Here is an 11,494-nt window from a genome sequence, read left to right on the forward strand (position 1 = left end):
TCACTGCTGGATCAGATGTTCTGAGAGAACGCGGGATGAGAAAGTGATGCCTGTCCTTAGATTACCATTTCATGATGCAGTGAGTGTGGAAGCTGTTACTTTGCCTAATAGTTGTCTTCAAAATGTGATAGATTCTTATTCAGATGTGAGTTGTTTTTTTTTATAAACAATCCATGTGCTTATCAGTTTAAAGGGGGGGGGTGGGAAGCACTGCTTTGTGTTTCTCCTTTACCACTTATGCATAACACTTTATTCTGATACTTCTGGTCACCATATGTGCAGTGAGTGACATTTTCCCACATCTGACAATTCTTCAACACCACCTAGATGTCCTGTAAATTCAATATCCAGAGATAGTAATGAAATACTGGTCAGAAATTGTTAAACAAAGCCCAAGCCTGTGGCAAGGTCAAAGCATAGTCATTGTTCTCCTCATCCCTACCCCCACCCCCACCCCTTACAAGTCCCCCTCCTATTCTTTAATAAACTTTTGCTTGCTTGTTTTTGCAAGATGGGCAGAACTAATCTTTGGCAAGTAGACACTGATTAAAGTAGATTCTACTAGGTTTTCAAGAAGCTCTGTTCTAGGAAGCACACATGGACCCAGAAGTGATCAGGAGTAACCTGATGACATTTAACTCCACAAATCCCCCTCAGAGCACATTCTAAGCCCTCCAGAAAGTGAGCATGGAACGCTGAGGAGAGGTATTACAATGGAACAGTCTCCCTTTGCCCTGGCCAGTCCTGTCCTGTTCTCACTTCCCAATCACCCTTTAAATCCCCAAGGCGCTGAATGGTCAGGGAGGCAGCTCTGCGCCAGCTCCTACCTTCATATCTGAAATGGTATGTATGAAAGTTTCTTTCTCAGTCTCAAAAGCTTTGGTCAGAGTCCCTCTATTTGCCTCAGGCAGGACTTTGATCATCGGGTTCCAGCAAAGTTAAGGTCTCAGTCCCACAAGTTGCAGCCCCTCGCCTTCAAATCTCAACCTCAGTTCTAAGTTGTTTCCTACATTTTGAGAATTCTAACCACCCCTACCTCAAGTTAGATTAATTTGCTAGAGCAACTCACAGAACATTTGCTTATGCTTACTAGTTTAATGGAAAGAATATTAGAAAGAATTCAAAAGAACAGCCAGTTAAAAAAGAAAGTAGTGCAAGGTCGGGAAGAGTCCTTAACACTAGAACTTCTGTCTCTGGGAAAAAGGGTACAACATCTTCTCAGCAGGTGGATGAGATCCACCTGGAGATTCATCAAATCTCCTTGCTCAAGAATTTCTGTAGAGCTAAAGCTGCAGACAGGCCCTCCATGGTGGTACAAAAGGTTAAAGTGTGGCACTATGAAGACGTCTGCCCCAATGAATGCAGCAAGGGTTTGATTTCTGGCAAAGGAGGTGACACCCATGGCTCAGCAGACCTCTCCTGTCTCACCCCCTCTCCCCTCAGCAGTGTACTTCATCAATCTGCCTATTCTGCTCCCCACTCTGTCTCTGGTGAATCCTTCACGGCCCTTGCACTTCTGGCCTGTGCCCCAGTTCTTGTATGAATAAATAAATAAATCTTCAAAAAATATAAAGCTGTAGCCCCTCTTTTCAGAAGTTGGTAGACTGGGCTGATCAGAACCATGAAGGCTATCAAAGTGACTCACTCTGTCACCTCATTAACAAAAACTCAGGTATGTTGTAAAGGGGTTCTGGATGTACACTATGAAGACTTATCTCTGGGGAAATTCTAAGGGTTTTAGGACTTTTGTGTCAGAAACTAGAGTCAAAGATCAAATATATTTCCAATAGTAACACAACATGGAACATATTGTCCATACCCATGTCCTCTTTTGGGATAGCATGAAAAGGGGAGGGCTAGATTTGGGAAAAATGCAAAACAGAAATTATTTTAATTATAACAGGCAGGTAATTCCTAGAACTTATTCCACTATTAAGTTAAAACAACATCAACAGGGCTCTCCCTGGTGGCGCAGCGGGTTAGAGCACAGCACTGAGAAGTTAAAGCCACTTCCGCATGAGTTCGATTCCCGCCTGCCGCTTGCCCTGGAGGTGACCACATGGCGAGGCAGACCTCTCCTGACCCGCCCGCTGCTCCCCTCAGCAGTGTGCTTCATCGATCTCCCTGTTCTGCTCCTCTCTCTGTCTCTGGTGAATCCTCTCACCCTCTACATCTCTGGCCTGTACCCCAGTTCCATATGAATAAATAAATAAATCTTTAAAAAAAAAAAAACAACAACATCAACAAAAGACCTCTTCTCTAAACTATAAGTCTGGCTGGGAGACAAGGACAAAATAATTCTATGTTCACCTCAGTCTTTCAATAAAGGCCGAAGGAGCTTTCCATTTCAAATTTGTTTTGTTTTGTACCACATGTGGGTTAATTAGATAAAACCATGTCATGTGCCAGATTCAATCAGCCTGAAAATAATCAGAAAACCAGATTTGGCATTGTTTATGCTGTTTTGGCTCAGACAGATAAAAGCACAAAAATGTAAATTGGCTCCAGGAAATAGCATATGTGCTCCAGTTCCAGCTCTTCTTTCACGGATGATCTCTAGCTGGCACCTGAGCAGCAGATACTGCACTGGGTGACCAGTAGACAAATCCCTGTGATGCAGGTGCCCGCTTCCCACAATTATGCAGTGGACACTCCCACCAACTGCACTTATTTGACTGCCTTTGCCCTAGGCCAAATGCAGCTTGCCAAGTTATTGGCAGTCAGTCAACTGAAAACGCATGTTGACGTTAAAAAGCAAAAACCTGTTTGTGTGTGTACCCAAGTGACTTCCTTTCTGCTCATTTCTTTGTTTTAAAAATCTTGTAAGAGATGAAGCCCTAGAACCATACCTCAGCTGTATTTCCACTGTGGGCAGTGAAGTAAATACCATTAAGGGGAGAAGGTAGAGCTTTTCACTGACTTCCTACTCCAAGTTCTAAGAGATTAATATGTTAGCAAATATTCAAGCAACCAATGAGAAACAGTCATTTTAAAACCTTCTGATTTTCCTTTCATGTTATGTAAAAATGTCTGATACCTACATAAGTAGGAGAGAGAATTATCAGTCATTCTCTTCACACTTTTTTAAAAGAATATCTTCAAGATCTTGTAGAAAGTGGGGTGGTAACCATCTCACTAGTATGAAAAAATCTCCCCTGGCCCAAGTCACCAATTACTATGTATTTACCAAATTCAACAGATACCTTGTATCCTTGTCTTACTTGATTTACATGTAGGTATCTGGTATTTTTCATGGCGACCTCAAAAAAAAAAAAAAAACAGCCGATTATTTTGCTAGCAAAAGGGGTTTATTTGGAAACAATGAAATGTAATTTGGAACATGTCTCACACTCTCACTTACCCCAGAACAAAAGGAAGAAGCAGTAGAGAGAAGCTATTTAAGGAGAGTCAAAGGCCCTCCCTGGTGGCACAAGGGGTCAAGAAGAGCACTAAGAAGTTCTCCGCAGCCACCGCAGCATGAGTTCTGTCCCTCGCCAGGGAGGTGACCCACATGGCACAGCAGAGCTCTCTGGTCTCGCCTGCTGCTCCCCACAGCAGTGTATTTCAGTAGATCCTTCTATTCTTCTCCCCACTCTGACTTTGGTGAATCCTCTCACTGCCCACATCTCTGTCTTGCACTCAGTTCTGGGTAGCATAAATAAAACAAAATCTTAAAAAATAATTTCTTAAGGAGTACCAATTATGGGGATTTCAAAGGAACAATGATGTAAGACATTTTTTAAATTAAGGAAGAAAACAGGACAGTCACCTGGAGCAAATGGGGAGCTGGAAGCATAGTGCTTTTCATTTGTTGGGTGGTGGCACCCTCTCATTGGTTGAGCTGAATTATATGCTTTCCAGAAGCCCTGTTGTACCAAATGATGAAATAGCTCTATAGAGAACCCCACTATGGAGAGATGCACAGGCCCATTTTTAAAAAGCCCCAATTTACACAGAAGGACTCACCCTATCAATCAAATCTGCTATTTATGTGCCAAGAAAAAGCCCAAGATCGACTGTCATAAAGATTCTGGGATTCAATATTGGGGCATGTCCCCTTCTGAAGACAGGTAGGTTTTATCCAAATGCCCAAAACCACTGGCAATAATAAATATCTTTTGGCTTTTGTGGATACATTCATGGAATGACCATTTCCTACAAGACAGAAGGAGCTCTGGAGATTGCTAAATTATTACTGAAAGAAATACTTCCTTTCTATGGCTCACCCAACTCCATTCAGAGTGACAATGGACCTGCAGGCTACTTTCTATTTTTTATTCCTATTTGCACCATGGTCTCTACTCAGTTTATGCATCTTCTAACAAGGCAGATGTAAATCTGGTTTGGGGTCTTGTTCTATATTTTTAAGGACTTACAAATGGTCATCCACTTTCCCCCTGGTTTTCCTTGTACCAAATTACATTGGGCCAGTGAAACCAAGATTCTAGACATCCCATCCTGTCCCTGTTTTGTCCAAAAACCAACAACAGAATAAAGCTCTTAATTCTCTTTGAAAGAGGACATGGTGCATTGAGCACGATCTCCATATCTTCTGGAATTACATGATTCAAAGAACAACTGTTTTTTACCATGAATCTCTGACCTGGTCTAGTCAATTGACTGCAACAAATGGCTTGAGTTTGGTAACAAATTCTATTTCTTCTTATTAACTCAGCAAATCTGTGTTCACCTTTCCATAATCAGCCCTAACTCTTTCCTTGGTCTTTTTCTGGTGCCCTCTGAATTTTTTTATATAGTGGAGCCCTCTCTTTTGATCAGAGAAAGATTGTAGCTGCTGGATTAATTGAAAACAAAAGAAAACAACTAAATTTAGGGTTCTTATAATGATGTCACCTTTAAACAATTCTTTAAAAAATATCAGTTAAAATTTACCACTAAGCAAAAGAGCAAAATGACTTACTTTTTGTACCTGTATAAACTAAATTCAAATATTTGTTTGTTGGAACAGTTCTAAAAAAGGAATATCTGTTGAATTTCTTCCTAGATTTGAATCCTCATTATTAACTGTTTAATAAACTCAGTTAGTGCTTACCCACATTTTTCTAAGTCAACATGCTTGTTAAACATAAGATACAACAGGGCCAAGATGTAATCAGTTCATGCTGTTCCCACCAAAACTCAATACCTAATACACTAGCAATTTCAACCTCACCCAAAAATGTCATTTTTTAATCAGTCTGGAATTTCTCCATCAGTATTAGTGAAGAAATATACACCAGCCAAACCTGAGGGTACATGTATTTCCTTAAAGTTACCTTTATTTATTTTACTAACGACCCTGTTCCTCCCTTTTTCCCATTATAAAGAATATTAACTCCTTGTAGAGTTAAGTACAGGATACTTGATTCATAAATTGTTTAATAAACCTAGATCTCTAAATTAATTCAGATGCATTGAACACACCCACTTTCTCCCCCAATGAAATACCATAAAGACACACACTTTATCTTCTCATGAACTCCATATATTTGCAAAACCAAAGCCATTTATTTGGCTGTGGCTCCTCTGATTGAGTACTGCTTCAGCTTTATTCCACATTGATAATCTATATCGTCTTTGATTCCTATTTGGAGTTTATTTTATATGAAGTGTAAAAAAGACACTTTAAAAACAAACTGAGTGTAAAAGTAAACAGTGTACAAGCACACTCAATTTTTATGGTTCTCCTCCCATACCCACCATTTAACAGCTATTTTGGTAACTTGCTTTTATCTAATCTTTACAAAGCATTTAATTTCATTTTCATAAGAACAACTCTACACCGCACAATACACTTTCAGTTTATCAATATGTAACATCTAATTAAATTTTATCAAAGAGAAAACAACCATTTGGGGATCAAATCCAACAAATAGGAGAAAGTGATAATATAAAGAAAATAGTAATGAATACTTATATATAACTTACTTGATATTATAAGGATACAGGGAAAGTCTTCTCATAGTTTTCTGGATGTATCTAGTCTTGCAAATAATCATCATCAAACAGAGTGACAAGTGACAAAATGAAAAACATTTGGTAATGACATGTATACCTCCTTTGTACATAGAAGAAACCCAATAGACTGAATAAGTCACCCATGTGGGTCCCACCTCACTGGGTTGCACCCAGTTACCACCTTATAATATCTTCAGGTAGAGATAAAGGACCCTGAAGGCACAGCAAGGTAGGGCTTGCCATTTATGCAGATTTAAATTCAGCCTTTTCCAGTTCCTAAGATATAAAGTGATTATCTCTTCCTATAAGTGAGGGGTCTGTCTTTACAAAGGGAGATTTTTATTTATATATATGTAAATATCTCTCAAAACAGTGACCTCTATCTGGCCTTCACCGTCCTTCCTATGAAATAAAAATTATGCCAAAGAGACATATCTATTGGAAGTGGCAGATTTATTCCACATTATCAAGCAATATCAAGCACTGCTGTGAGAACTTTGCAGAAGTCAAGTCATGTCATCCTCAAAAAGGAGGTGCTATTATTACCCCCTACTTTACTGGTGAGAAAATTGGGGCATATGTAGGTTGATTGTTTTTGGCAAGAATCTTTTTAAACAACAAATATTTAAAATTTAATTTTTTACTGAGATGTTTCTCAGATGTATTACCAGTGTCTGCTTTTCTTTTACAAAGTCTATTGAACATAATATAATCAGTATTATGAGGCGTCATAACTGATAAAAATAGGCTGATGAAAATTTAATGTGGCTTTCCTTTTGGATTTCACAAAAAAACACTTTCTTTATTCTCAAGGAAGCCAGAGAAGTGTGTTTAGATAAGTCAGGGAGAAACTAAATTGCTCATTTGCATTCTTTCTTTGCTGCTGAAGGGACTTTAGCAAAGAACAAAATGCTGAAAAATGATTAGTTTTTATAGAAGATTTTTAAACTGGCTATTGAAGTAGGAGTAGATGCCTGTGGCAATAGTATACTTGGGGGTCAAGTATACAAGCAATCGGGGAACTAATCTTAATAGATTGGGGTTTGAACTGAGACCCAAACCTGCCGAACCCACCTTTCCTCCTCCTTGCTATCCACTTCCTTGGCCCTGTGGGTTCTTTTTTCTCAAACCCTTTTCTTGAACTCTGTTCCTCTAAGCTGCTTCTATATACTTTCTTTAAAAAAAAAAAAAATAATAATCTTAAGCTTCCCTGATAAATGGATAAATGTTACTTTCCTTCCATAAATGGGCAAGACTTGAATAGATTTATGGAAATACTAGAAGACATATTTTGGAGAAAAAAAACAAAAAAAGAATGTAAGTACTCCTTGTCCACTTTTCTCAACACTGCTGTTAAAGGCATGTGCTCGTGTTCTGGCATTATTATTATCGTTCTGCCTCAATGACAGCTTCCCTATTAAATTGTAGCTTCCTTCAGAACCTAACTACTTAAGGCATTTTAAAATAATGTCAACAGACCTTCAAAATTTTGATATAGCAAAGGAAAAAAGAGCCTTCTTCTTACATGCTGCTTTTGCAAAGAGTATAAAGGGGAAATACAGCTGCCAAGTTGGCTTCATTTGTTGGTTCTGTTCCCAAAAGGGCAAGGTTTAAAAATTGTTAAAATGTGTCTTTCCATACCCAAACCAACAGAACACCATTTATGGGGAGTCAGATTTATTTACTAATTTAGAAGCTTCTTTGTAATTTCATCTGAAATATGCAGAGCCATTTGTTTGAGAGGGGGAAGTAAGCAAATTCTCTCTTCTGCTAGTAGAAGAATTGTGGCATTAAAACCCACTATGAGTTGTAGATGTGAAGCAGGTGTCCCCAGGTAATTTAGCCCTTGAACCACCACAGGTTTTTGTCCCATGACCCAGTGACCCAGGAGACCCACTGTTGGCCATGGGTCTTCGAATATGAAACGTACAAAAACCCCTCCGCCACTCCGGGGCCTTGGCTTGAATTCTGACCCACCCGTGACTTTAACGCCTAAGTAGATCTCAGCCCCAAAGAGAACACGATCACCTGGAGCCCCGCCTTCCTGGGCCAGCAATTTGGAAGCCTACGCCGAAGTCCGCGAATGAACCCGCCCTCTCTAGTTTGTCCCAGCGGCCGACTCGTAGGCGACGCCGCGGAGCTCCGCGTCTTCCTGGGCCGCTTTGCCATGGCGGCCCGTGGTGGCGTCGCTCCCACCACCGACGGGCTGCGCTACGCTGAATACTCGCCGCCCTCGACCAAAAGACCTGACGCAGACATTGACCATGGTCTGGTGAGTCCTGCCGGCCGCTTCCTCATCTCGTGGGCTCCTAACTGCCTCGACCTCCCGGAATGCCCTGTTAGTCCCTGCTTCGCGCCTCTGTACCTGGGCACCCTTGGCGGTCATTCACCATCTTTCTCCCACGGTTCACTCGTTCCGCGGAACGTCGTCCCTGGCCAGGCGTTTATGACCAGGCGTGTTCGGAAAGTCTGTTCCTCAGGGGGCTTCCAGTCTTGTCAGAGACAGATCAGAAAACGGGCGATTGCAGAAACCGTCGGATAAACTGTATGTTCTGCCTGATAGGAGCAGACCCCACTCCGGTCTTGGCGGGAGTTGGGGGTGAGCGCAGGGGACGCCTTTAAGCGAAAGCGATGGTTAAAAACTTCGGTCTGAAGGATGAGCAGCGGTTAATCAAAAGGGGAGGGCAAAATGTTTGAGGCACCAGTAGTACAGGCTGGGTGACAAACTGGGCCCTTTGGAAACAGCAAGTAATTTATTTAGACTGATTTGTTGAACCGGGAAGAAAGTATCCAACAGAAAACGCCAGCCACATGATTTTTTTTTTTTTTTTTTTTTTTAAGTTTGAAACCTTTTAAAAAACCCCCCCCTTTTCAGTAATTTATTTCTTTTCATCATTTTGTGCATTTTTCCATCTCAGTTGTAACCCCCTTGGGCTTCCCATCACCAAATCACTCATGCACCATCACCAAAGTCCAGTGCATTTCCCTCCCTCCACTGTTTTTGATCTCATTCCCCACTCCACACCCATAAAATGTCTCTTGATATATAATTGTTCGTCGTTATTATTATTTTCTTGCCTCTTCCGTTATATTTCTGCTATAAGTGAAACCATTCAGTATTTTTCCATTTCTTTCTGGCTTATTTCATTAAGCATGATCTTTTCCAGCTCCATCCAAGTTGCTGCAAAAGGCATGTGTTTATTTATTTATTTATTTTTGGTTACCAGCCACATGATTTTTAAGGTAGTGACATTAAAAAAAAAGAAGAAGAGAAGTTAAGTGTCCTTAATTTTGTCTGTAAGTAATATATTGTTTAACACAGCACACCCACAGTGTTTCAGTATGTAGTTGATGTAAAAGTTAATGAGCTATTTTATACCTTTTATACTAAGTCTTGGAAACATGGTATTTCATGTTGACAGGACACTTCAGTGTGGACTAGCCACATGTCAAGTGCTCAGTAGACGCATGTTGTCAGCGCCTGCCTTACTGGTCAGTGCAGTCCTCAGATGAAGGGGGAGAAGGGGAGTAGAAAAAAAAAAAAAAAAAAAAAAAAAACAAGCCTCTGGTAATCTAGGTGAAAGAGTTGGGATATTGTGAAACAGTTGGGTGATACCATTTTAATGTGTTTTAAGTAGAAGAGTGACAGCTTGGGCTATTGTATGGTTTTTCTCTGGCTATATATATATATAAGAAAAATGGATTATGTGGATAAAATCTGGAAACGTGAGATTGAGCCCTTTATCACTCCACATTCCATGCTACTTCAGCTTATAGTAATATATCATGCTTTTAGATAACAACATTTATTGTCCATATCATTGTTTTACTAGTCATATACTGCCTAGTGACATTTTATGTTGACCTGTCATTCTCCAGTGTTTTTCTTAGTTTCTTGAGAGCAGAAACTAGATATTTACTTCCAGGGAGCATGCAGTTTGCGGGCACCCTATCTGATACACTTCTGGAACAAACAGCTGGGTAGGGTTCAAAAAGCCAGTGTTTTCGTTCTACAGACATTTCTTGAGAACTGCTATGTGCCAGGTGCCATTGAAGGGCCTTGGGATTCCTAAGCGAGCAAAACAAAAAGGTCTGTAGCGCACTTCAATTCATACAAACTTTGGCTCCCACAATTTTGTGAGGAAGGTCTTTTTGAATTTTCATTTAAGAAATGGAAAAACTCAGAAAGTGCTAAGTAATGTCCAGGCACATTCTCCAAAGTAAGTGGCAGACTATGATTCTAAATCCTGCTCTTTTCCCACTGACTTGCTGACTACTTTGAAAGGTTTTCTGAATGGAATATGGGCATGATAAGATACTAGGTTAGGAAGGAGTCTGTTTATGGAAGTCACAAAAATCTCAGTACTGGACTCACTTGCCAAGCATTTGGGAACTTTTTTTTTTTGAAATAAAAGTAATTATTGGTTATTTTTATTTACTTCTATAGATATTTTTGTTTGGAAGAGCAAATGTATAGAATACAGGTTAAATTGTTTATTAGCACAGGTACATGAGGTATTAAGTGTAAGCTAGTCCCACACTCTTCAGGCCACTGACCTCTGGTAACAAATAGTTTGTTAAGTCAGTAATATCCTGAAATGAGAGTTATAGGTAGTTAAATCCACCCATTGACATAATTTTTAAAAATCCCAGTGGAATGCTTTCATTGAATAGAGGAATAAAATAAACATTTTCTTAGAGAATAGCATACTATTAAATATATACTGCTTAGGCTCTTGCCTACATTAGAAGACGTATGAAGTAATTGATTGCTGACTTATTGCACTAATATAGACAACCACAGTGAATATAGTAGCAGATTGATTTCAGATGTATTATACTGACCATTCAAATACCATGAAGGCCATTGTCACCAACAAATTGATTTTTCTCAAATTGTGAGCATTTTTGGGCAAAATTCTGAACAGCAGAATCTCTGATTTACATCATAGTTACAGTTCTAACAAATTCACTCTACACTAAAACATGAAATGTTATGTAATTAAAGTTCTAGATTAAGATGAACCAACTTTTTACCTTAATATCCAGTGGCATCTTCTAAGATCTTGAGGGGGGGCAGTTAATTCTTTATCATGCTTGATTGTCTCATGGATTTTAATACCACTTTTCGAGGATCAGTAGTCCCCCACCCACCAAATATTTTCTATCCTAAATTGTTATAAACAAAAGGTTATACTTTTTCAAAGTGTCCTTTAAGTTCTATTTTCTTTTGTTGGGAAAACAATATTAATTCAGCCATGACTAGTGCAGAGGTAACAGGTAAACACTTTGATAATTTGAGGAACTTTTAAGTACTGAAAGTGATGGGAAATTGACTGAGGGTTTTAGGAAAAGAGTAAATGAGCTAGATGTGGGCCATACTGTGAAAATGTTTGCCAACAAGTTAAAACATGTTCGTACTATTTTTTTTTTAAACATTTATTTATTTGTGCATACAGAACTGGGGTACAGACCAGAGGCTCAGGGGCGGCGAGAGGCTTCACCAGAGACAGAGTGGGGAGCAGAACAGGCAGAT

At 39.6% G+C, this 11,494-nt stretch overlaps 1 protein-coding gene across 1 annotated transcript in view; it reads left to right on the plus strand.

Annotated features, from left to right (window-relative positions):
- Positions 1-8,075: 8,075 nt before the first annotated feature.
- Positions 8,076-11,494, plus strand: part of DNAJC15 (DnaJ (Hsp40) homolog, subfamily C, member 15) — a 44,727-nt gene continuing 41,308 nt past the window's right edge. Inside the window, exon 1 of the mRNA XM_012723144.1 lies at positions 8,076-8,230. Within this exon, the coding sequence (XP_012578598.1) occupies positions 8,126-8,230 (105 nt within the window). The 5' untranslated portion in view covers positions 8,076-8,125. The remainder of the gene's footprint in view (positions 8,231-11,494) is intronic.

This window comes from Condylura cristata, unplaced genomic scaffold (assembly GCF_000260355.1).
Source record: "Condylura cristata isolate star-nosed mole 26May11 unplaced genomic scaffold, ConCri1.0 scaffold00010, whole genome shotgun sequence".
NCBI lineage: Eukaryota > Metazoa > Chordata > Mammalia > Eulipotyphla > Talpidae > Condylura > Condylura cristata.